The sequence below is a fragment of the Ciconia boyciana genome, chromosome 7 (genome assembly GCF_034638445.1).
Source record: "Ciconia boyciana chromosome 7, ASM3463844v1, whole genome shotgun sequence".
NCBI classification, from domain to species: domain Eukaryota; kingdom Metazoa; phylum Chordata; class Aves; order Ciconiiformes; family Ciconiidae; genus Ciconia; species Ciconia boyciana.
The window spans coordinates 30,012,410-30,039,183 of NC_132940.1; the positions used below are offsets into that span (position 1 = coordinate 30,012,410).

A 26,774-nucleotide genomic window follows, 5' to 3' on the forward strand; every position below is an offset into this window, starting at 1 on the left:
AGACTTCTAGTTGAAGTCAACGGCAATGATATATATGCATTGAGAGCACAGAATTTAACCCCCCTGTAACTTTTCCTTGTGTTTCTACCATGGCCAAAGATGAGGGAAGAACTTGATGGGCGACCGAGTTTGATAGCAGGTCTAAAAGCCTGGGCTGACCCAGCAGGACATTTGTTCTTTTTCACTTGCCAACCAACACTCAAGACAGCAAGACCATGATCAGAACAGTCTCTCTGCTGAAGCAGGATCCTCTCCAGTGCTGCGCTCTGGACAAGTGATTGCCACAAACGGAGGAAGGCAAAGAAGAGAAGATACAGCAATCAGGCCTGTGCCTGATGACATACATTTCCAGACAGCACGATCCCCTCCATCAGCAGCTTTGAAAGAAGATTTTTACAAAACAAAAGGGTGAGCAGGAAAAAAAACCAGCTCAGGACAATTCTGGCTGCTCTGCATGGAAGATTTCACTGGATGTCATCACCTGTGTGCGGCCCTTGAGGACTCTGGTTGGCAAGAGAGTCTGCCCACATAAAATAGCTTTCATTTGCCATGTGGTTTTTGTGCTGAGATTGTCCAGGCAATCAAAGTGAGGATGGGGAGCTGTTAGCCCAAATGAGCCAGACAGCTTATTTGAACATCTGGCTGATAAAGCCCAACTGTGCGTATTCAGGATGAAAAGGTGTTTGACATTCAGGCCTGGGTGACTGAGGGTGGGGGACCCTGCTTTGAACGTGCCAGATGGCTAGACAGATGCAATCCTTGCCCTTGTCAATGCGTGGCCTATCTCTTTGACTGACTGTAGCCATTCACCGATCTCCAGTAACATGGGCATCAATGCAGAGAACAGACGGGCCTGCGTAGCCACAGCAGAAGTGAATTTAGCTCCTGTCCCAGGTCCCATCACATCCAGTTCCGCCTTCTCTTCCAACGTCATGGCCCTCCAGGGACTACATTGCTGGTCGCTTCTTTCTCATGACCTGTCCTCTGTCTACTCTCTTTCTTTCCATGTGCCCTACAATGTATTTAAACCAGAAGATCCTAAAAATTGCCTGCAAATCCAGCCTTTGTTCAGGTTCCTTCCTCACCAAATGATCTGAAAACAGAAAAAAGTCCATGGTATAAAAGGAGAGGCATCATCCATCTTAGTCCTTCACCTCTTCATCCACTTCGACGTTCCTCCCAGGGCAATTCAGCACATCCGGATGGCTCGTGGCCCTTGACACCATCCTCCAAATCTTTCATAGACAGGTTATTTCAGACCTAGCATGTACAGGTGTGCTTCTTGCTACTAGCACCTCCAGGACAACCTGAAGCAGGGGAGGTCACACAACTTCAGATGTCCTCAGGACATGCCTTTGCCCCACAGTGTGGCACTGCAGGGATGCTTGACTGAGCTGTTACATCTGCATGGCTCAGCTGGGGAGATCTCAACCTGGGATGCCACTGTTGGAGATAAAATCCTGAGGCCCTTCCAGCTGTCTTCTCAGGAGAGGACTACAAGGACATCCAAACCCACTATCTTTGCAAGCTGACTCAGAGACTATTGCAGTGCTAACAGCGGGGCTCCCTGCTGCTCTGCCACTGCTGCAGCATACAGGGAGGGTGGTGGGATCTGGGCCAGGTTAAAAACACTTTGCTTCTAGCAGAAGAAGGATCTCCGTGGCCCACGAGCTCCCCTTGCACTGATGTGCTGCTTTAGCACTGCCGCCACATTAGGCACGTGAAAAGAGGTCAATGTTTCTGGAGTGCAGGCAAGTGAGCCAGAAAGAGGACCCAGGAGCTCGTCTTACACGTTAATAACAAGACTGTTTGTCCTTCCTTGAAAGCATAGTGTTACCCAGGGATTATTTTAGCTGTTTACTGCAGGGTACTGGCCAATTTATCTTTGAAACAGCCGTGTTACTGCCTGTGGGGAAGGCAAAGAAGCAGCCTCGCACCAGAGCACAATTTAACTGGGCAGGCTCTGGGGAAATGCCTATTCCACTACGTGAGGGCCAGATCCAAACCTGTTTAAACAATTTGAAGTTCTTGCCTTGCTATTCCAGCAAGGATCTGACTCCAGTTGAAGAAAGAGGAAAAGAAGTAAAGCTGTGTCTCTTCGGTCCAAGCTGATCTGGACTGCAGGACAGCATCATAGGCAGTAGGCATCTCCCTCAGCACATGCAATTCTGCTCTCTACCCTCCAGCCTTTTCTACACAGGGGTTTTAATGTCAAGAGACTCCACCTGACCAGGTATTTCGAGTGAGCTGTTTGGAAAGGATGACATTTTAAAAACTGCAGCTAAATCTTCAGCAGTTAAAACAATGGAAGGAAAAGGGGGGAAAAAAAAACAAACCAAAAAGAAAAGAATCAAACAAAATTCCTGCAAACCATCTGTCCCTGCAGAACTCTGCCGCATCCACCTGAGCCCTCTGAGCACCTCAGCCAAGCCAGAGCAGGCAGCACAGCTCGCTCACAGGCAGCCCTGGGCGAGGAGGAGTGGGAGAGATGCCTCCCAGCAGTATTTCTGACCTGCAATCAAAAGCTGCAACACCTCTGCTCTAGGTGGCTCTGGGGGGCAGACCCCTAGCAAGTAACATGTCCCCTGGGTTGTGTGCAGGGACTTCTCTCCACTGCCCAATTGAATAAGCCTTCTACCACTTGCTTCTGTGCAAGCCATCCCCACGAGTCCCTGCAAGGTGTGGATGAACTCCCCAGCACAGAGCGATCAACCACTGCTTACCACGTTAGCTCGTGGGTAATGGACTGCCTTTGCCCTCCCGTTGTGGGACTGGTTTGGGAGATCAGCCAGAGACCCACGCTGCTGGTTTCTCCCCTTGTTTGACCCCTGGCTCTGCTTTCTCCATCTTCCACCCAAATCCTCCATATTTGGGTTGCTGCTGGGGTGTGATTCCTCTGATACCTGTTACAGGCTGCATTGCGCTCACTACAGAAGCACATCCTGATAGCAACCCGCATGGGCTACCACCAGTGGTCTATTTAACACCCAGGTTCTCCTGCTGCCCACCATCCCCTTTGCTCCCACATCGTTTCCTTCCTCTTAGTAGCCTACCTGATAACAGCAAGCATCATACCCCAGTGAAAGGGTACCACGAGCAGACACCAAGCTCAAAGGCACAAGAGTGACACATTCCCACTCTCCCTCCCACCCCTAAAAAGAAAAGAGGCACACAGATATTTGTATGGACAATAGAGTACATGGCACCCATGAAGATCACTCTTTTTTCTCAAATCCTAATTTTCCATCGCTCTTGGGAGCACAACCAGCTGACCGCAGCCTGGGATCATTTTTGGGTCAGCCGTCTTTGTGGCAGGTACCACGCATGAACTAAGCATCGTTCTCTAGCAGAGGAGTTGTAACCTGGGCAAAGTGCTCTGTGCCTTTGACCCTCAAAACAAACAAATGGAAACCACAGCAAATGGGCAGGAAAGGGGGAAAGGGAAGGGAACGACCCATGGATTTCCCTGGATCACACTGACACAAAGGGAAAATAAAATTCACACAGAGCACACTCTTGCAGGTGATCCAGACACTGTCACGTAAGCAATCAAAGGTAACCACAACAGAAAGAAAATCAAAGGATAAAAATCTACCCAAAACAACCCCCAAAATGGCATGAGTTAGAACATCCCAGAAATGTTGAGGTTTATCCATTAGGGCCACTCATGCTTTCAGCCCCAGTGAAACAGAACCATTACACAAGGACTTTTTTTCAATTTTTTTTCTCCCCCCCAAAGTGCAAGCAATCCCAGCAATCTTTTTTGGATAATTTTTCTGGTTTTGTGTTTACCATCCATGCATATAACCCCCAACATGGCACCATCAGTCACAAGGTCTGATCACATTGCTTTTCCAACAAAAAACAGAACAGGGAAGGAGAAGAGGAAAAAAGAGAAAAGAAAAGAGAAAAGAGGGAAAACAAACAAACAAAAAAGGCAAAGAAAATAAAGTACCCCCCCAAAAAAAAACCCCAAAACCAAACCCATCTCTTTTTATTTTTTTAAAAGACCACAAAAGTGAGCCAACCAAAACCAGAAAATAACAAATTGAAATAACCAAAAGGAGGAAGAGAGAGAGAGAGATTAGAGGTAAGGGGGAAAACAAACAAAAAACCGAACACTAATGACCCAAAATAAAAAAAAAACCAAAAACTAACCAGCTGAATTGGGAGTTGAGGGTGAGTTAGCCTGGCTTCCATGGGCTGACACATTGGTAGCCGTGACAGCCGTTTTGGCAGCATAAATATTGGCTTCCTCTTGAAATTTACCTATGTTCTTCTTGTACCGGATTCTCTTATTTCCAAACCAGTTTGATACCTAGAGTGAATTTAAGAGAAGACAAAGACGTTAATGCTTCAGTTCTAGAGAGTGCGGCTCGGTGGGGAAGGTGGATTAGTTCAGGTTAAGCAGTGCATATATTTTTCCCCCTCCCCATTTCCTAGCCACGGAAGGAAGACCTTCTAACCGTGCGTGCAAAACCAAGCCCAGAAAGGTGGTGGGATCCCCTTAGGAAGGCCGGGTTTGTGTGGATGCGTCTGGTTCTTCTACAGATGGGACATCCACTGAGGGAATGCTCCACATGAACTACTAGACCCACCCCACGAAAATAACAGATAGGTTTAAAAAGAACTGAGAAAGTGAAATGACCCTGAAATTGCACAATGTGAAAATGAGTATGTGTCATTTTGGAACTTCTTATTTGCTTCCTCCTCGGTGTCCCTTTGACAGAGAGAGATGCTCTGATTCCCAGATGCCCCTTCTCCTCCCTTTGGAGAAGCCAGTGTGGCTTTCAGGGAAAACATCCAAAGAATTTACCTGGGCCTAGCTGACACACAAAATTGCCTTTATATCACTGAAGCTCTGCTTTTGATCCACCTGAGTGAAATCAGTGCAAAAGCCCAGAAGTGGAGGCTCTTCATCCAGCTGAACTTGGCTTTGTTTGGTTGACCATGAGCCACTGCATAAACCGGGAGCTTCAGGGGAAGGCTGGAGAGGGAGCACAGGGCTTGTTGTAAGACCTAACTTTGGTCCCAGGGAACAAGCGTGGCCTTTGGAAAGGGGGAGGAGATGTTTCCACTGTGTTCACCCAGAGACCAGTATGGGCCTGATGTGTCTAAGTGGCTAGAAGTGTGCTGAATGAGGCCAGTGGATTTATTTAAAAAAAATATATATATAAAAAAGGCAGGCTGAACTTCCTCAGAAGTCATGGGGGTAGCTGAAAATGACAGGCCAGATCTGAAGGCAGAATGAAGCGGTGCAGCTCTGCTCATGCCAGTCCTGGCACAAGCTGTTTCCCTCTGCCTGCAGCAGTGCAATGCATGAACCTCAGAAAGCCCCAAGGAGAGGTCCAAGCAGTGATCCTCACAGACTGTCAGGGTGATATCCTGGGATCAGTAGTATGAATGCTTGACAGAAAGGTCGCTTGGACAACCTGCCAGATGTCTGGATAAACACCCCGAAGTTTGCATGTCAGAGGTTCAGCAGAGTGATAGGATAACTCTGAAGTCTGTGAAACCAGGCTATGGTATCTGGCCAGAACTGCTTCCCAGGGAAAATGTCAGGGTACCTCCCAAACCACCATGAAGTCAGCATTCCCAAAATCCTGCTCAGTACCCTGCTGATGAAAACCCTGTTCACTTGTGGGCACTATGTCACACTGAACAATTTCAGAGAAGACGTGGGAAATATTCAACCTACAGTTTGGGAAGCAGCTCTTCAGCTTCTCCTTTGACAACACTGAACACAGAGAATCAGGGGAATGTCTTCCTACGTGCAGGTCTCTAAGCAGAAGACAACTTCCAGCTGCTACTGACCTTATTTGAGAAAGCTCATCAGGATGAAGAGGATGGGCAAATGCCAGAGGATGCTGCAACTCTCCCAGAAGAGCTCCAACACTCCTAGGATTGCTTGGACCCGCAATCTTGAGCTAGCCCAACCTCTAGTCCAACCTCTTCAGTGGGACTCCAAGGACATTCTCCCTTTGCTTGCCAGTGAGCAAGTACATCAGTGCTCCCCCTTCCAAATGGACTGCCCAAGCACCAAGACACAAAAGACAATACTGGATGTTCATCCTGGCAAGCTCATAATTTTTCCCTCATCTTAGGGAAATTGTTTTGGCTTGGGTGTTGATAACTGAAACCCATATGCTTTTATTCCTACGATGCTTTCTATCTGCAGTCCTCCTAGAGCATTCAGCAGCTTCTACACAGAAGTGGCTTCATCCACCAATTCACCTGCTACTGAACTGCACGATCCAATCCTGTGCTGCTGCAGAGCAGTAAAAAGAAAATATAACCTGCAGAGACTCCTGGGAAGCAAAAGGTAGTACCTCAGATCAGCACCCAACCCAGATCTGGGAGCGAATATTTTGATGGCACCAGGAGCAGGTGCTCTTTGTAAGTTGCTCCATTCCGCTTGTTGGTCCAGCTTTCTCATTAATGACAATGTGCTCCTTGGTGATCTTCCCACTTGGCTGCCTCTCTACAACAGCTATTCTGGCTTCAAACGCTGCAGCTGGTGGGTGAACTCTGAGTGCCACAGGGAAGGAAGTCAGAATGAATGGCCACCACAATCCATCTTCATCTAAAACCTGTGAAGCAAAGGAACTGCCTACCCCAGTCAGCCTTTGAGTTCAGGTGAACTCTGTTCATGACTTGCACAGATTCATGCTGTTCCATGTTCCCACTTAGCCTCAGCAAAAATACAGACTTGGATGTGTGTTTGTTTCGACCTTCTTTGGACGAAGAAGGGAGGGAGATCCTGGAGACAGGCACAATGCAGCCTTGATACAGCACCGTCAAAAATATCCTAAGTGCAGCATTCCTCCTGGGCATTTTTTCTTTGCGAGAGAGAAGTTGTAAGTGCGAACAGATGAATTAAAAGTGAGAAGGGAAGCATCAGGACAGCTGTAGTTTTACTTAAGCCAATATGTGCTGTCTCTCGTAGGTAACTCTGGGCAGAAACAACGTTTGGGTCTTCTGACCCACAGGATGCAATCAGAGTCGCTCAGCAGGCATTCAACGTGGTGACGACACCTACCCTTGGATGCTGTTGTTCCTGCTGAAGGCATACATGGTCTCACAAGGACACCAGATGCTACTGCTGTCTTCAGTTTACTCAAGCGACGAACACGCATGTGCCTGGGGCTGGGAAGCAGCCCAAGATAGGGAATGCAGTGGGAGCCTAGAGGGAGCGCTAAGCTCACATGAGGACAAGACTACCAGAGGCCGTATAGATTAGCTTTCAATCATGCAGCTTGCTCCAAAAGGAGAGGAAATAAAGAAAGGCAGGCCTGAGCAATGTACGGTTGAACACTTCAAGGACTGACTGCACTCCTCACAAATCCCAGCAGCTCCTAGGTCAAAGCTACAGACTCCAGGAACTATGTGGCTGCCTTGAATGTATGGAAATAATTCAATTTGTCTTTATTGACCACCTTTTTTTGAGGGATAAGCAAGTCAGGGAGATGTCATGTTCTGCAGCGCAAGAGTAATGACAGAGAGAAATGACCCTGAGAAAGCCCACCCTCCTTGAGCAAACTACAACCGTTAGCCTGTCTGACCCAAACCCTTCCCACCAGGACCTTGTCCATTCTACCTTATCGAGCAAAATCTGTGCAACTCTTCCTACTGCCTTCAAATCCCTTGGCTTGAAGAATGGACTTTCAGCTCAAACGAGCTCTTTTTGCAAGCCAGCTCAGCACAATTCCTTGAGGAGAAGACTTTGCCTCTGTGGGTCAGGCCACATCATTTCTGTGCTGTTAACACCTTGGCTGCACACACAGCCATTGCTCCAAGAAGTCTTCATCCATTCTAAATCCTCTCCCAAACTCTCCTTTTCCATCCATGGCTTCAATCTGCAAGTCTGCCATCTGCTCTCCCATCTACTTACACTGCCTTGCACTAAACTCATTTAGTAATTAAGTGCTCAACTTTAGGACATGACTGACTTGACTGAGGTCCGCAGTGCCCTTCATCACACTAAGGTTTCCCGTTAGCAGTAGCCATCTTTGCTGTATTTCTGGGAGCTCTCACCTGTGAGACTGTGATGCCGCATTTCTTGGCTAGCTCTTCTTTGGCTTCCTCACTGGGGTAAGGGTTGCTGAGATGGGAATAGAAATACTCATTCAGGATTTCCGTAGCCTGCTTGTTGAAGTTTCGTCTCTTCCTCCTTAGTATGAAGAAAGAGGGGAAAACAGAAGGAAAAGGAAAGGGAATCAGTGCCAGGGATCCAAAACCAGGAATGCAATTTTAGATACTCTGACTTTCCCCACTTCCCTCCCTCCTTCCCCTGCTCCTGGGAGCATGGAGTGCAATAGACTCATGGCCAGGAAGCTTCTCATCTGCACCTTGCTGGCTACTCTTCTCTCAGCACCTTCCAAAGCAAGTCAGTCTCCTTCTCAAGTTATCACTGTATCCTCTAGCTCACAGAAGAGTCTTAAAACTGGCACCCAGCTCCTCCACCTGGGAAGGTGACTCCCGACACCTGGCTGCCCTGGGCAAAGACACCACTGCTACTCTGCAAAGCTCTGTGCTGAGAAAGCAGCGATGGATATTATCCTTTAGGAAGTCTGTTCCATTCACAGCTGGGCACTATCTGTCTGCTACCTCTTTCCTCGTACCCCCAGTGTAGCTGCCTCTGCTCCCCATCCCAAGCTGCAGCCCAAGGCACAGCCTGCACGTAACCAGCTTGGGGAGTGAAATAATTCTACAGAAAATTGAAAATCTGGGACAATGGAAACAGAAGGAAAAGAATAGGAACCTAGAAGGGACAGGACGAGCTGGAGGATTAGATTTCATCCCCAACTGAAGAGCACATTTTCACCACAGAGGTTTGCTGGAATATGCCACAGAATTTCCTTCTGCTGGAGCAAAACCAGCAAGTACAATTCTCAAGGTAGAGCTGGGAGCCTCCCTGAGACAGAAGCTGGATCTCTTGAATTGCTGCCCTCCCCCTTGCTGAGCCACAGACAACTGAAGGGTAAGGAAGGTAAATAGCCTCTGCAGCTCAAGACCAGGAGACAGTGCCCTCCAGATGGGCCTGGATTCACTCCAGAACCTCAAAACACCTCTCCCAGGCCTGAACAATACTGCACGGTAGGTGGGAAGAAAGGTTTGGAGGGGATGAACTCACCGTGCATCCAGAAATCGGGAGCGCAAGATCATGACGGCTTCACAGGTGCTTTGCTTCAACTGCATCTGGATGGAGCTGAACTTGCGGTGGATGATGCTAACCATCCGCTCTATCTCCTTCGGCGAGATAGGTCGGGTCCGGCTCTGTTCACGCAGCAGGTTCATCACGTGGGTGGTGAATTCATTGCATGCCTGGGATGGCAAGAAAAGCAAAAGAAACCCCAGGATCGGAAGGTCATTCGACAGCGTCAAGGACAGCATGGAGGCAACGCTGCTAAGGAAGGAGATGCACGCAGAGGCTTCAATGGCTGTGTTTTTTTAGGGCAGACCCAGAGCAACGATGTGCTGGCTCTTGAGGGAGAGAGAAATTTCTCTCATCTGCGAAGCAGAGGGCATGAGAGACTCCCAACAAACGCGGAGAGAAAGGCAGGAGCCAATTTCTTTGCTCTCAGGGATCATGGATGGAGCTAGGGCAGGTGAAGCCGTAGGACTCATGTGAAGCATGAAGAAGTCCCAGCCCTTACAATGTTTTTCTGGATGGGACTGGAGGAGCTACAGATGTATCTGAGGAGGACCCTGAACCTTTCGATCCTCTGCCCCTCCTCTCACTGCCCCAGCTGGACCCCAGCACCATGCAGATCCCCTTGTGCTTCACAGGAGCAGCTCCCAGAGAGACACAGCCCTGCTCCGCGCTCTTAGCACATCAGATAAGAAGTAAATAACAGTAATATTTAAAGCCTGAGTGAGGCAGGAGCCCTGACAAGTAAGGATAAGCAGGTAATAATCCCAATTAGTTTGCTGCTGGCACAGCACTGCCTGGCTGCTCTTGCTGTTCCCATGCTGTGCTGTGAGGACAGGGCAGAGAGAGGAGTCACGGGGGACAAAGGAGGGATTTTCAGGCCAGATGAAGGCCACTTCATTGCCCTCTCCTCCATCCCCACAAGCACCTCACGGGTGTGACAGGATCCTCCAATTCCCAGAACCACTCTGGGATCCAAGCCCCGAAAATCAGGTTGAGAGCAGCACTTGGACCCTGATGCCTCAAGAAGCCTTTGGTGCTCCTGGGACACGGGCAGCTGCTCTGGGGACAGTGCCCCCGGTTGCCACCCCGTGATGGGGAGAAAGGGGCTAGCAGGGGAAAGAAATACTGATTTTGTGGACTGGAGACATGGGCGTGACTTACGCTCTTGCACCTCACCCTTCCAAGCTGAATCCCCCACCTACGGCTCAGATCCAACAAGGAGACATCCCTGAGGCCAGCAGAGCCCCTCCAATTGCCCATCACCAGCTTCAGCTGACAGCTCCCATCTCCTGGGGTGAGCACTGGCTACCAGAGCTCTCAGCCGGGCGCCTCTTTGCTCCCAGATGCCCGAGCAATTTCAGACTGTCTCCTCTTGGCGTGAAATAAAGAGCATAAAAGGCAAAATTGCAGGCAAGCGCCGTGCTGTCACAGCAGCAGCCAGACTCTGTGCGAAGCCAGGCGCTGAGCTCCCCCAGCCACCAACAAGGGGACTGGAGAGAGGGATGGAGGTTGAGAAACCCTGAACCCTGGTTTTGCAGGACTGTGGGTGACGATACCCCGGATGTGCCCCAGCACAGCCATTTGCAAAGCAACTCGGTGCCAAAACCAACCCCATCAGTGGGTTGTGAAAAGGAAAGATGGGGTGGTCCACCTCACCCCATGGGGCTGGGTAAAGGCTTCTCTCGCCTGGGTATCCCTTTGGGAAGCAAAAATGTTGGAGAAACAAAACCAGAGAAGCAAACAAACAAAACTTCCGCCCAAGGGGAGGAAGGAGTGTCCCTAGCTGTGCCCTTGGAGAAGGGTCCTTGCTGGCTCTGCCCTTCATGGGTCTCTCCTTGGGCTTGGGTGGCAGAGGACATGGGGTCTCTCTCCCCCTCTTCAGCCTGGGGGCTGAATGATGAGCCCTGGAGTGCTCTCCACTCCCACCCACGTGAGATGGCTGAGGGTCCTTCATGCTGCACCACCCTGCATTCGTGCCTCGAGGGAGTGACAGCAATGGCTGAGGACAGCCACCAAAGGTCATCCTTCCAACCTGCCCTCTGCCTGCTCCCTGTGCCCTGCCACCCCTCCTCCTCTAACGCTCTGCCAAAATGCCTTTCATGGTGTGACCATGCTCGGCTTCTCCAACGCCACGGCCCTGCCTGGCCACCCTGACTCCAGCTCCAACCCAGGGGCACCCATCTAAGATAGCTCCACACCACCCCCAGGCATAGGTCTGAAGATGCCGCCCAGCAGCCTCAACTTGGCCAACAAGGCACCTGAAGGGGCGAGCCATCCCTCAGCCCCACCATGCATCCAGTTAGCCGGGTAAAATGGGGGCTGGGCTGGCTCACCCATCCAGCCCCTGGCACTGGTGGCCACTCACAACCCCTCACATCGGCAGAGACAGAGTTAAATCAGAGACCTGAAACCCTGCCCAGGCCTGGCCACGGAGCCCATCCTGCACCCAAAGACGAGGGATGCTTTCTTGCTCGCACTCCATAAACCACAGCCTTGGGACAGAAACTACATTCATCACAAGGGCAAGCCGTGCGGCAGCAAAGAGAGGTCTGCAAAACATCTGGAAGCGTTTGAAAGAAACCGGTTTTGAGCGTTGGCCTGCGAAGCTTTTCATGCAATTGTCAGTGTTACGAATAGCTGCATTCATGACCCAAATAGTTTTTCTTTTTTTTAAGAATCATTTTCCACAAGAAAAAGGACACATTTTTTTTCTGGAAAAAGAACTTTGCAAGCAGAAAAAATATTCAGGAAAGATTTTAATTCAAGCCTTGCTTGGAAAACTGCCTGCACCGAGGCCAGCACCTTGAAGAGGACTCCCCCTTCACAGAGCCAATTTTTGGAAATATATTAGGGGAGGAGTGAAAAGCAAAAATCAAAGGGACACCCCATGCCAAGCCTATTCTCCTGCCACATCCCAGTGCAAAATCCCAACCCTCCAAACCCTAAAAAAGCACGTTTTCACTCCAATACCAAGCAACTGTTTGCATTTGCCCGTACACTCCTAACAATAGATGTCAGTAGCGATCCAGGCTGTGCTCATCCACGCTGCGGTGCTGGCACCGGACGGCGGCTCTCCCGGCCGCTCCAGCTCCTGCTCCCGCCATCCCTAACAACCACCCCTGGGCAGCCCTGCCCTTCGCCACGAAGGAGCCTGTTACCTGCTCGTACTTCTCCAGCTCCGTGTGGTAGATCTGCCGGATCTGGGAGAGTTTGGCTCTGTAGTCGGAATGCTCCACTGAGTTGTCGGAGCCAGCTCCTCCTGATGCAGCAGCAGCGGCGGCAGCGGCGGCTGAGCCGCCTCCTTTTTCAGGGCCCGCTACCCCCTCGGCCAGGAGCATGTTGTCTAACCGCATCAGCTGCGGGTCTGTGGGCTCCTCTTCCTGAGCTCCCCGGATGCTCAACACTGCAGGAGACACAAAGGGGAGAGGAAAGCCTGAGTCGCGCCCAGGGCTTAACTCGGGGAAGGGGATGTTCATCCAAAAGGGGATGCTCATCCCATGTTGGACTGGCAAGGCTCAGTCCCCACCAACGGGGCTTTTCTTCCTTTCCCAAGGGTACCCCAAGAGGCAGGCTGCATCCCAGTGCTCTGAGTGCAAGCACAGCGCCTGGGCCCTCCAGCCCAGCAGCAGCTATGGGGGCACTCCAGCCCCCCACTCCCCTCCCTGCCTCTTCCCTTCCTTCCCACAGTGAAGAAGTAGGGCAGAGCCAGCAGAGAGCTCACCACAGAGGTAACCCAGAAAGCCACGCTTTGCGGTCAAATACGCAGTGAAACTGCTAGCAACACCAATCAAAAAACCAACAAATTTACCCATTCTTGCTGCAAGAAGTGATAGGGACTGTATCTCGATTCAAGCACAGGATGGGAAGTCAGGAGTCTCTAGCCCAGACCTCAGCTCGCCCCAGGGGCCTCTTGTGTCACCTAGCGTGTCATTTACGGACCGATCCCGCACCATTTGCATCAGCCATCAACCCCCCCCAACCCTAGATGGCAGAGGAGGAAGCCAGAGCCCAGGACTGGCTGTGCCTCAGTTTCCCCATCTTTAAATACAGACGAAGGGGGCTTGCAAGGCTGTGCTTTTAGCCACCCAGTGGAAAAGCAAGCAAAAAACTATATGAAATAACTTTTATTCTTTGGAAAGCACCTTTTTTTTTAATAATCCAGTTGTTCCAGTGAAGTCTAAAACGTGCTAAGAAAAGGGGTGATAATAAATCAATCCTCCCAGAGTGACTTGCCAAGGCGAGAATTTTCCTCCCCTCTTTGTACTCCCCGCCTCGGTTATTGCTTTGAGTAGAAGTCATCCTCGTGCAAGGGCTTTCCTGGAAAAACCACATGCGTCCCTGCCATAGTCTGTCTTTGAACACAGAAGCGTAACCTGAGATTTCCACATGCACACACACAGGTGTGCACAGCTGCAAAATAACTAAAATAAATCCTTGATGAGTGAAGAAAAAAGGCATTTCCTAAGAGAAACAAACTGTATTTCCCCATCTCGTCTGGCACAGGAGCTCAAAGCACTTTGTAAACGCACACACACACACACCCCCACCCCCAGCGCACACACTAGTGGCACATCCAGAGCTGGGTAATGTTGCGTGGATTTTCATAAAGCTGTGCCCACTTACACCCGAGATTAATTTGACCCCCCGAATCCACAATGCAAACAAGAGCAAGTGATTTTTCCTGTCATTTAAAAAAAAAAAAAAAGTCTAAAATCAATTGGCAATAAGAAGTAAAACCAGAGCAGCTGAAACACCTGGGCCAACACCGAGTATGGTCTTCCTCACTCTGAGATAAGTTAAAGATATAGCTGTTATCAGTATAAAACTGCAGTAAAAGACCCTGTTGAGGAGTTTGTCTAACACTAAAAAGAACTTTTTTTTAAGCCTCAAACTCACTGAAATCTTATTTTCAGGACTCCAACATTTATTGGCATTTTTGTGATTAAAACATTTGCTGTCAACAAAGGTGGGAAGGTCAGGGGAACAAAAAGATAGAAAAAAGCCCAACAAGAGTAAATTTGCCAATAAGAAGAGCTAATAATAAATAATTCCACACTAGGGAGGATCGTTTCTATATGGAGGGATGGGGGCATGGTGCCAATTTGGAGCCGGGTGCCAGTTGCCGAGCCCCGAGGAGACAGGTCCGACATCCCCCTCCACCACGGGAGGCTTCCCATGGCACTGCCAGCACCCAGCCATGCACTCCGCTGAGGAATAAATCCAAGGGGAGAGGTCAGATTTCATCAAGAAAATGGTTTGGGATCTGCAGTCCATAAACTGAAACAAGAGGTAAAGGTAGCCAAAATCCTTAAAAAGAGAAGAGGAAAGGTGACGCACTACAGGGGAGAGATAAACTTGCTATGAAAAAAAAGAGAATAATTTCCTATTCTTCCAGGACAAAAAGAAGAAAAAAAATCACTAAATTAAAGCACATCAAAAGCCCAAATACAAATGGAAAGCAACACAGGTTAAAAAAAAAAACAAACCCCAAACAAAACCTGATAAACAAATCAAAAGCGGAGTTGCCAAAACAGGTGCATCTGGATTTCAAAAGGGAAATATTTTTAGATTAAAAATCTCAGGAATCATTGACCTGACAGGTAGGCACGAGTGATTAATTAGTTGATGTTTAGAAAGCTGCTTCCTGATGAAAAGCACTGTATAACCCCTGAGCTTTATTACCTTGCAACACGCACAGACCAGCACCCGCTGGGTGGGTGCATCCTGAGCATCCTACGGATGGACACGTGTCCCTGCTGCAGAGACCTGAACCCAGCCGGGGACCGTGCGGAGATGGCCTGGGCTTGGCTGCCCGCTCGGAATAAGGCTAGAGAGTAAATAAATGGAAAGACCAATGTGTCTAAGCAGAATTGATGCTGCCTATTTATCCCTGGAAGGCTGCGCTCAGCCAAGGAGAAGACAAAATGATTATTTAAAAGCTCCTTTTTTATCTTCCCAGTGCTGTGCCTGGCTCCAACACACCTCCTGCCAGGATGCCCAGGGGTGCTGGGCTCCTCGGCAGATCCGACCCTCCAAAATGCTCCCCGTGATGGGATGTGACCCCCACTCCACTGGCCAGGGGGCTTGGGGTGAACCAGTACAGGCAGCACCCGACCGCAGTACCTGGGCAGCCGATTAAGAAAGGCCCCCACTCTCCCCAGGCTGCCAGCTTTCCCACCAAATCAAAATAAAATAAATTAAGCAGAATGATCCTCCGTGGTCTGGCAGCAAGCTGAAGCCGAGGGGCTGCGGGCGAGCTCCTGCCTGTGCCCTGGCATCCCAAGGATACGCCATTTGCTGCTCCTGATTAAAGAGAGGGAAAAAAAAGGGGAAGAACAAAAAGAAAGATAGCGACTGGCAGCCGGGGGGAGGAAAATTCATGCAAGACTTTCTGTCCTTGGCCGCTTTCCTGCTGGCTCGGCAGCCCCCGGAGCCGCAGCAAATGCCGCTAGAGGGTGCTCGGCCCTTGCTGAGGTCACCTGCTGCCTCAAAATGCATTTTTTATATATAAATATAAATACTCATACATGCAAATACACATATATATGGATGCATTTTAAAAGCAAAGCCAAACCATGCGCCTTGTCACCACTGTGAAACGCTGCCCGGCTGACCGCGGAGGGGAACCAAGGAGCGTGGCCGCCCCACGGCTCGCGGCTGTGGCAGGGTCACCATCACCGACGCCAGCAGCGGGAGCAGCTGGAGACCGCCAAGCCACCAGCCTGCGGTCCGGTCACAGACGCCACCAGGGTCATGGAGACCCGTTCCAGCAGCTGGGAAATGGCTCCCAGCTCACATGCTCGCTCCTTTTTCCTCCTGAGCCAGGTATCACAGCCACGGTCTGCAGAGGACATCGTCCGAGTCCTGGGCTGGCTCGGTGGCAGAACTGGCCTCAGAGAATCAGGCGAGGAGACAAAGCTGAAAATAGCTCCCCGGCTCCTTGCCTGCCCTGCGATTCAGGGATGCGGGATGGAAACTGCATCAAGTCGCCAAAGCTTTCAGATGCTCCAAGATGTTTCCCACCAACCTGGGCATCTCCAAGGAGCGCCTGCAGAGCAGCCAGCCCCATGCTCAGACAAGATAGGCAGCCAGCACCCCATACATGTCTGTGTCCCCACACCATGGTACTTGTGCCTGGTGTCCCCGCGCACAGGGGCAGCCATGCAGCCAGGGTGGGGGGCACAGGGCAGGAGAAACAGCCCTTGCCAGACATGGCGCTGGCATGTGCCTTCAAAATGGACTGCACCCTGGGGATGGTCTGGGGCTGTGAAGACACCTAAGAAACCCACAAAGGTGGGTACCAGGCTCCTCCTGGTCCTCCACACCACCATCCCCTCCCTTATTTACTCCATTTTCCTGGGAGCATTTTTCCAAAGGGACCTGAGGAGGACAGGAGCCGAGCACACTGCCACCTCTCTTCTCCAAGACCACCCCAAAATGCATCAGCTAGCAACTCTTTGCTCTCCACCTCTTCCAAACCCTCCAGATCAGAGGTGTGCAGGTAACACAAGCAGAACAACATCATGAAGGCAATCAAACATGATAGGGGTGATGGCAGCAGCTTAGCAGGAGACTGTGGCTCAGCAGTGACAGCAGAAAAGGATACTCATACCTCCAAGCTCTACCTGTCTTCTAGAAAGGGCAATTTATCCTTTTGCAGTCAGTGTCCTCAAGCTGAGGAGATGCAGGAAGCAGGGGCCTGTCCCGGCCAGACTCCCAGCATGGGATATATCCACTCACAAGGGGATGTAGGCTGCAGTGGTAGAGCACTCCCCACCGTTTCTCATCCTTGTGTCTGCCCTTGGGTGCCACTGCATGTGTGTGCGCTCATCCCCAGTTAGGTGCTGGCCAGGGCTTCTGGGGTAGAAGCCAAAGACCAAGCAGAAGACACTGGAGGAGGCTATGGACAAACAGGAGACACTGGAGGAAGCTAAGGCAAGGTGGAGCAGTGGGAACAGCCTCTCCAGGGATGCAATGGGGACATCTTGGAGGAAGAAGACACAGTGAACGACACAAAGCAAACCCAGTTTGCGATGTTGAAAAAGAAGAGGTCCCCAGAGCCAGCACAGCCGCTCATGAGAGCTTTGCTGCACAGGACCAGGATTCCTTGACTATCCACCAACTTCAGCGGTCAAAACCGCAGTCCTGTGAAATATGCTGTGACCACCTGGTTAAGATCCCTTCCAACTACATGAGCTGGCAGTTCCTCTACAGCTCTGTTCGCTGACACCACCAGCCAAGGGCTGGTCCCAGCGGCTGGGCGTTTAAACAAATCCACCCCAAAAAGAAACCTGCTGCATGGTTTTAATGAGTACTGGAGGAGCGCTGCCCTCCCACCTGAGCTGGGCTGCTTCCGCATGGGTTTTCTTGTGGTTGCTTCTGCCCATTCCCAACTTGCTGAATTGCCTTTCCAGGGGGACATTTTAAAGGAGAAGGAGATTTCAAGTAAATGATTGCAACTTATCGAAAATAATGTGCTACTTAGCATCGGAGACAAGCATCCTGGCAGGCAGAAATGGGAAGCAGTGCCGGAGCAGATGGGAGTAATTAGGTTGTGATTTTCAGAAGGGTTTTCTTTCCTGCCTCCACTGTGCCTAAGATGTACTGGGGGGGGAACAACCCACCCAACAACAGAGTTTTAACAGAGGTGGATGATTCCTCTGCCATGGCCGCCGGGCCGTAAGCTGCCCTTCGGCATGACTTTCCTGTGGGGAAACCAGAGGTGCCTGGCACAGCAATGCTGCTGGTGGAGCACTAATAGCTGCTCTCGCTGTCCTCTTGCATAGCCACAGCGGCGCGAGATGCCTCCTTCCCCACCAAGGCACTCATCTGCCACTGAAGCACGGACACCTCACCTGTGCATCGGATGAACGAGGTCTTGCCCAAATCCTCTCCTGGACTGGTGGGTGCCCCTGCTGTATGGACAACGAAGGCATGGCAGCTCCTCCTTGGGAACTCCAAAACTCCTGCACAGATCCACGCAGTGCACAGCCAGGCTTTGAAACACACATTGAACATCAGCCCTCTTCCGACCTTTTACAATTTAACCACCATCTGCAATATTCACTTGGGCTCATGGAGTCCCAGCTTCAGGAGTCACATGAGCTCACCGGTTTTCTTTAAACATATGTTTTTACACCTCCAGGTCTAAAACAACAGCCAGTAAACAGGGGGACAGCCACAATGTCGATAAATGCCCCTGCTAACAAAACTGGTAACTAATCACCTTATTTTAAGCCGATCTCAGTATTCTCCGGGGCCTGAGTCTACATTTGTGAACGCTGAAGATCAACAGCATTGAACCTGGTACAAAAATACTCCCATCTGCCTCGTATTTGAGGAGAGTTACGCATTAAGTGGCTTGCGGCTGTCTGTCTGCATCCTCCTCATACTCATACGTGTGGTCACAACCAAGTCAGGAGAGTTGGGGTTTGCTTCCTTGGCTGATGTGTCATGGCATGGGCTTGAGTTGCTCTTCCCAAGCTTTCTTTGTGCAGAAAAGCCCCCAGATCCCATGCGCCTACCTAAGCTCCTGTTTTTTTCCCTATGCAAGTATATTTGCAGCCTACTTTCTTCTGCAACAGCAAACCCCAGACGCAAAGAAAAGTCTTGGATCTTCTCTTTAAACACAAAGTCACCTTCAAGACCCTACGCTCAGAAGGAATAAATAAACTCTCAGAGCTTTGTGGAGGATACTAAAGCACCTCCGGCTGGGTCTTCACACCGCTCATTCAAGGGTCCATGTGACAGACAGCAATATAAATGTCTTCTCGGCAAAACATATGGTGTCCACATTAAATGGCTATCAACAATCTCAGTAACTAAGGTGGAGCACTTCAATGTTAAGTAATCACAGGGAGTTTTAAACCTGGGTTCCATATATTCACCATGTTTACATAAAGCCACTGAGAAAATCAACATCAAAACACAAACACCTATTTCCTACATAAACAGAAGTTGGAATTTCCAAATACACAGACACACACCCTTCCAGGAAGCGGGAATTAAGAGAAGTAGGGTTTTTTTTCCTTACAACTGACATAAAAGTTACCCTCCTCATTTCAACCTTTCCGAAACTTACAAATGGATGAACAGATTTTTGCTCAGATTTTCCAAAACAGGCTGCCGTGAGATGAGGCATGGAAAATTTCAGCTGGCAAAATGGCTGTTTCTGTCATGAATTTTCACAGTCTAAAGCCATAAAACAAACCAAATATCCCAGCAACAAATAAAGAGAGAGGCTTGTACCCGTAAGCACTGCAAAGCCACCCTGGACCCTTGCAAACCCACCTCCTCTCCCATCACGGGAGTAACCACCATCAGGGCTGTTCGGAAACAAAGCACTTAAACAACTTTGTGAGAGATGTTTTGAAAGGTGGAGAAGTGTTCCTTCAGTCCATAAAGCACACAAAATTGTGATAAGATACATACTCCCCCAGAGACAGGAGCAAGTCACATCAGTTCAGAGTAATGGTCCATCTAGTCCCAGAGGCCAGCTCCAGCCGTGGACAACAAGACCTACTAGAGACCCAACCAAGGCCATGATCAGCAGCAGAAGCATCAGATGCTCAGGGCAGTGGCACTTCCCCCAGAACCCCCTCCTACCCACCACCAGTTTTGGGAACTTGCATCGCAACCCAAATTCAGATCAATCAAAAATGTTTCCTGAATCAAAAATGAAATCTTCTCCTCCCATTTCATGTTATCATTTTCCCTCTCCTTCTTTTTCTAAATCAAAATTTGGGTCAATTTAAAAACAACCAAGCTGCTTTAAAAAACAGTAACTTCCCATCCTTCTGGGGTGGAAGAGTCCAAATTATTTGCTGAATCCACCCCAAATTCAGAAAAGAGCCTGAATTACCCTCCGAAATCGGTACTACATATAGGGCTACAGCTTGATCTATCCTCACTAGATAAAGAGAAGGGTAATTTTGGGGTGTGGGGAATGGGAGAGGGGAATTTATCACATGCCAAAAAGTTTCTCAGCTCCCAGCAGCAGCTCTCCATCACTTCAGGAGATGCAGCTTGCATGTGCCATGGAAGCTGCAGAAGAGAGACACGTATTTCATAGCGCTGGCAAAGAGTCTGCACCAGTTTTCTCCTAACCCCATCCCAAATGCCAAATGGGTTGCCATAGCGAGTGAGGATCTGGCAGCAAAATGCTCAAAAGGTCTGGAAAATTATCACTAACACATTGGGGGGGGGGGGGGAAATCTCCCCCACACTGGAAAATGATCTAAAATAGCCCTTTCCACAAAAATAAGGCACAATGTTGTGGTGAGTACTGAAAACCAGATCCCCTGAGAACTGTGACTCCTTGGGAAGCTGAATGAACCGAGATGAGCTCATGTTTCCAGTCCTTCCCCGTGTCCTGCTCCTGCCAACCAGTTTAGCTCATGGCTAGTAACTGAGCCAGGTACAGAAACTTTTGACCTCGTCCCTACAAGCCCAGTTATTGCTATGTTGTGGTTGAACGAACCATTGTGGATCATATTGAAATATTTTCTATTTCTGTCTTTATAGTCCCGATGCCACAAGCCATGTCTACTCATGGATGTTTCACTGCAGGCTGGTGGTCAAGTCCCATCGGTTTTGGCAGTGAAACTCCCAGCTGTAATTTTCATATCTGAAATTTGAGGGCAGGTAGCACTCAGAAGTCAGAGCTGATTGAACCTCTTGCACCACGAGCAGTTCACTGAACAGAGGCAGTTTAGTGGCAGAAAGCAGGCTGGAAGTGCTTGCAAACATTAAAAACAAGCCAACTAAAGCCAACCGCCCCACCAGTGGACAAACCACCTCCTCCCCTCCCAGTTATGGCAGCTTCAAGCCCACCTTTGCCATGTCCCACAGAGCAGCAAACCCTCACAACTCCACCTAATTAAGCAAATCAACTTCACTTCCCCCAATAACACTCTGCAAACAACCCATCCGCCCAGAGCCAAACTCTGGGTGCGGAGGGGTCAACCCTGTCTTATTGGCACTCTTCCCTTTGAAGAGCACGGATAAATTTTGGCTGCACACAGGTCCCCTCCCCATCCTGCTGAGCACCTCACACATCCCCAGGCCAGGCTCATGGTCTGGCCATGAAGCAAGCTGACGCTGGGGAGTGATGCTGAAGCGGGCTGGAGCAATCCCACACTTGGCTTATCTCACGAAGCAGTTTTCCCCTTCCTAAGCAGGGCAGGATTAGCAGGCTCCAGTTACAGCTGTGAAGCGTAATCAATCTCTTATCTGCATAGGCAAACCCAGCACGTCTCAAATTCTCCATCTGCAGGGACCACACGGTAAGGGAGAGATTCTCTGCGGCCACCCAGCCTTCTCCATCTCACCCCAGCCCCTGCCGCGGGCCCGGGATGGGCACCGGGACCGACCTCCAGCTGCCCGGAGCAGCAGCCGCAGGAGATAAAGGAAAGCAGGGCGAGATTCAGCGCTGCTCTGCTGCTGGGCCAGATTTGAGCAGAAGATGTAACCCAGCTAATTGACCACAGGCTAGCCTGGCTCAGGGGAGCAGCATCTGCCACGGATAAAAGCCAGGGGCTGGGATGGTAAATTGGCATTACAGGCAGCGGAGGGGAGGAGGATAACACAAACACGCACACGTGCCCCCTCCCACACCTCTTGGAGTGCATTTGGGATTTTTTCCAACCCTAGATTGCAATATCAGGCAAAAGAATCAGATTTTGCTATTGCAATGAGAAGAATAGGCGGTTAAACACAGGGCTGTGCCTCTGTCCCTCCAACCACAACACCTGCTGTACCAGGACCTCACCTTCTCCTGCTGGAGTTTGGGTGATGGACCAGAGTCCCCTCCACAGCACCAAGACAGTAAATTGTCACTGAGGGACAGAGCAAGCCATCGTCCCCACCCCAGGAGATGAGATGGCTCGGACCTGGTGTTGGTCACGTCTGGAGACGGGTCCCAGCCTGAAGCACAGAACGGACACGGGGCTCCCTAAGCCCCGCAGGAACAAATCAGCAAACAAAAAGACGGGATTGCTCCCAGGACAGGTCCAGCCATAAACCGCCCCCCCCTCCAACGCCAGTTGGGCTGGGATCTGCCTCCTGCTCCAGCGTGGTGCTTTGCATATGAATTCTCCTTGCTGAAAAGAAATGGGTCCTTTGAATGAGCTGAATCTGCTAATGAGAAGCCAGGGCCCCCAGAGCCCCTCTGAGGACAAGGGTCCCATTTCGACCGCCCCAGGCCAAGCCCTGAAACCTGAGAACAAACAAAGAGAGGTTTTCCCCCCAGAAGGAAGCTGCCTTTCCAGCCTGCTCCCCTCTTGGAAAGGTCATCTCCCCTGGACACGCAGCGCCTGCGAACGGCTGCTTGATGCACAAAGCGGCCAGGGCAAGAAAGTCATAGGTGAAAAGACTGGTGAGAGCCTAAGCTGAAAAGCTGCATTTCAGATTCCCTTCTCCTGCCATTCTTCAAAAAAAGATGATCCATGAGATTCCATCCAAGGAAAGCTGGCTTCAAGCTCATTAGATGGCAATGTCCCACTCAAGTCTCGGGTTTGCAAAATAACTTGAAGGTACCAACTGCCCATCACACGGCCAAGAGCACTGCCGCTCTGTCGCCACGTTGATGGTCTTACTTTGGGCTAGATTCAAGATTTTGTGCAATATAGATTTTCCAAAGCTTCAGATCTCAGAGCCAAGCCATCACAGGAAATACACTGGGTTTTCCCTCCCTTTCTCTCTCCCAAAGCAGGCAGCGCAGAACCATGACAGACGTCTTCTACCAAAAGCTGGGGACAGACATGTAACAGCCTCCCATCGCAGAGCGCCCTGGGGCCATGTCCTCTCCCTCCACTGCCAAGGGACCTCCCCACCTCCTGTTTACTGGCACGCTCTCTCAGAACCACATTCCTATTTCCAGCAGTGACCTTCTGATGCGAGGCAAGAGCTGAGCATGGTCCTTGTCACTCCTGCTTACTTGAAGGCAGCCTCATTCCTCGGTGCTTGGAGGAGGTGGCTGCAGGATAAGTATATCCTTTTTTTGGTGCACACAGACAAGAGGGAAGCAAAATATAAGGAAGAAGCAACTGTTAAGCAAGGACTCTCCACCCAGGGTGAAACCTCAGGGCTGGGTTTTGCAGTAGGAAACCAGCCCTGGCAGAGGGGAGATTGCAGCCACTGCTGAGTACGAGTGGATCAGAAGTGCCTACTGTTGGTGATCGTCTTCTCTGAGGTCAGCCATGGCCCAGGGTCTCTGCCTCATGGAGGATGGACATTGCTCTTCCCCAAGGGACAGGGGTCTTCCATTTCAGATGCATCAGAAACCATCCCTCCCCATGTCCACCTCTCCCCCAGCCACGGTACCAGGTGATTCAAAGCCTTCTCCATGAAAAATGTGACCTGAAAGTAAGTTATATGCCTATGAGGATAGGTCAAATCCAAAACACAAGAAGCAACTGTAACCAAAGGTATCGGAAATCCCACCCCAACTCCTGTAATGTAGCCACCATTCAGATGCAACACATCAGCCCCTAGACAACTTCAGGCACTTACTTTCAGTGATGGCCTTTACTGGGACAGTATCAGGCCACTTCACACTGTTACAGATGTCACCTAGATGACAGGACCAGAGCCAGCCTCCTTGAGCCAATATGCATGTCAGCCTGTGTGTTTTTGAAGCACCACGGCTCTCCAGGACTCAATGTTCATCTAAGTCCTTGCAGACTTGCCTTACACAAAAGGTCTCTCTATGCTATACATAGATGACACCAAAGCCTACCTGAATGCTCCTCTTCTGTTTGCTTGGTTTCCAAGCTTGTCCCACCCACAGCACCACAGAGAGGTCAAGTTTGCCCAAGCCTAGACAGTCCATCAGTCTCGCAAGGCTAAGACACGCGATCTTGAACCCAACTTTGCCGAGATTCAATGCTCTTGGGCAAATAAATGAGCACATTTTTTGCACGATGCTCAGTCCCTCCCACCACTGTGCCGACCTACTGAGCCCGGCATCAAACTTGGTCCTTGAGCACGTCAGACAAAGCCCGACTCTTTGAAAGGCAACAGCCGGTCGGCAGCGTTTTAAGGCCAGAAAACAGCTCTGAACGTTCAGTTCCTTCTTTAAATAGAGGCCCCTTCTGTAAACGATCTGTTTGGACAGGAGGGAGAGTGCTGCAAGAGTCCAAGCGCTTGTGAAATAGGATCGGCTGCCTTCGCTCCTGCTCCATTCAAAACATGTGGGGGGAAGAAAGAAACGCAAAACTGGCAAGGCAAGAGGGGAGGAGAGAGCCCCTACACCTCCGCACTGCTGGAAGGGTGCAAGACACCAGAGAAAATAGGGAAAAATAATTAAAAAGAATCAATTAGTGGCATTTCTGTTTCGAGGTGGCTGTGTGTGTTTAATTATATTCCATGAAAGAGGTTGTTGACGCAGATTTCTAAGCTGTGGGGTGGTGGTGTAACAGGATCTGGCTCTGCCTTCTACCTCGGACAACCCCGCTCGGGGCTTTACCACCAAGTCCACCCGCCCGCACGGTTCGACAGCACCCTCGGGCAGAGGGGGGCTGACACCCAGCCCCACGGTGTGCTAGCCAGATAGACGGACGCACAGCTACCCCCTGCTCTTGCAAGAGAGGCCCCTGCCATAAACAGAGAGGAGATTAAAAAGGGAGCAAAAAAAAAAAAAAATCTTTGCCCGACTCCGGCTGCGTCCCAGATCAAAGATCATCTCCAGCGAGGCCATCTGGTCCTTGTAAATGTAAAACCAAATTGAAAGCCCTGCCCTCACCTCCTCCGACTCCCTCGGCAATATTGCTTTTACTGGCCAGGGACAGGGAAGGAGCTCGCAAAAGGCATCTGTATGTAATATAGAACCCCGCGCAGCTGGGCTATAGGTTTGCGACCCCCCTTTTTGTTAATCACGAAGCAGAGGTAAATGTTTTCTTTGGATCTCCAGGGGCCCTGTTATTCCCAGGGGCTTTGGGAAGAGCCCATGGCAGCAACCCTGGGATGCAGGAGGGCTGCTCTGCATCCCCATCGCTTCTCTCTGGCTGAGGACTGGGTTGTCGTCCCTGTCCCGGTTTAGAAAGGGACACACCGGGAGGTGAAGATGTCCCCACCATCCCAGCAGTGTCCCCACCATCATGAAAGCCGTGCAGCACCCTCCTTCCCCAGCCCAAGCAGGTCTCTCCTACCACTGCTCCCTGCCTGGGATGCAAAAGGGGATGCAGAGGCCAGCAAATAAACAGAGAGGAAGAGGAGGACTGAACTGAGCACTTCCAAAAAGGGGATACAACGCATCTGAGCCAAAAATGACTTGTGAAAAACCCCACCATTGCCAACACAAATACTCCAGGATCGACTTGAAAGGCAAGCGGGATCCGCTATCGAGAGGAGAAAGCTACACGGGAGACGTCGCAGGCAAAGAGGAGGCAGCTTGAGGAATTCCTACCCATCAAGCTTTATTGTGTTATTCCAACTAAGCAGAGACAAAAAGACAAATCTCAGCTCCCTACTTTCATTTATAATTGAACCCAGTCCAGAAGGATGGAGCAAGTACCATCTGTAATGCAGAGTGCATTAGCAGCCGGCAGAATGAAATATTCAAATTACTGTAGGCTACCTCGCATTTTAATGACAGGGTTACAAAAACCTGACTTGTAAGTGGAGATTGGACTGGAAGAACAGAAAGTTTGTTTTCCAGTGCATGAATTAACCTAACAAAATGTTACTTTCAGGAAAAAAAAGCATTTGCATGGGTAATTCTGCAACATATCCCAAGAGGCTCATGAGAAAAAAATATATTACTCCATCTAGCTATCCTAATTGATATATTGTCCGGGGAGATGAAAAAAAATGGGGGAAAAAAGGGCAAGGCTTTTTCCTTTTAGCTGAAGATACTAAATAAATAGACGTAGGTGTGTACAACCCTTACCAACATGTGTAGGTCCCGTACACAGGGATGCATGGCAGCACATGTGTGCATCCATGGCGTGTGTTGGTGCAACACTTGCACGAGCTGTAGCCTTTCCATGTCGTGCACAATTTGAATATGCAAATCACCCCTTGATTTTCGTGCTTGTGCCTGCGCCGGGATCCATTCGTTTTGATATCGTTAATCAGGGCTGCCGAAAAGCCTGACACAGTAAGTGGCTGTAGCCCCTAGCAGTAGTCAAGATAGAGTGACAGGCTCCATTTAAGATGTCACAGCATATAATAAAGTGTAAAACTATACTTAAAATAAACGAGATAGAAACAATAAACTTGACTCCGGGTTTGAACTTTCTGGGAGAGCGGCAGAGAGACGCGAGCACGCGCGTGTGCAAGTGGGCACGGGGCTGGGGTGTCTGGAGAGAACAGGCCCCCACCTGCCTGGCACCCAGGTGAGAGCGAGGACGGCTGCCTCCCGCATCCTCCGAAGGAGCCGAGCTTCTCAGCAACCCTACAATAACAACCAGTCTGCACGTGGGACATCTCTGGAGACTCTGGAGGTGGATGTTAAGGAAGAGGAGGAAGACAAGGGGCCATAACTGGGATCTGCTGGGGACTGAGGGGATGGCCAGGCCACAATGGGCATTGAAATTCAGGCGAGGAGCCCGCAAAAGGGCCTGAGCTTTGCTTCCAGCAGCTCAGCAGAGAAGAAGGGATTTACCCACCCCAGGTGTCA

General features: G+C 50.2%; 1 protein-coding gene across 5 annotated transcripts in view; it reads right to left on the minus strand.

The window, feature by feature from the left end:
• Positions 1-26,774, minus strand: part of PBX1 (PBX homeobox 1) — a 135,444-nt gene that overhangs the window by 15,282 nt on the left and 93,388 nt on the right. For 4 of the 5 annotated variants that reach the window (XM_072868963.1, XM_072868960.1, XM_072868961.1 and 1 more), the window contains 4 exons: positions 12,313-12,557; positions 9,134-9,324; positions 8,035-8,170; positions 4,159-4,318 (listed from right to left, as the gene is read on the minus strand). In XM_072868963.1, coding sequence (XP_072725064.1) covers positions 4,159-4,318; positions 8,035-8,170; positions 9,134-9,324; positions 12,313-12,557 — 732 coding nt within the window. Of the gene's footprint in view, positions 1-4,158; positions 4,319-8,034; positions 8,171-9,133; positions 9,325-12,312; positions 12,558-18,009; positions 18,188-26,774 lie in introns of those variants that run through there. The other variant, XM_072868962.1, reaches the window with a different exon arrangement.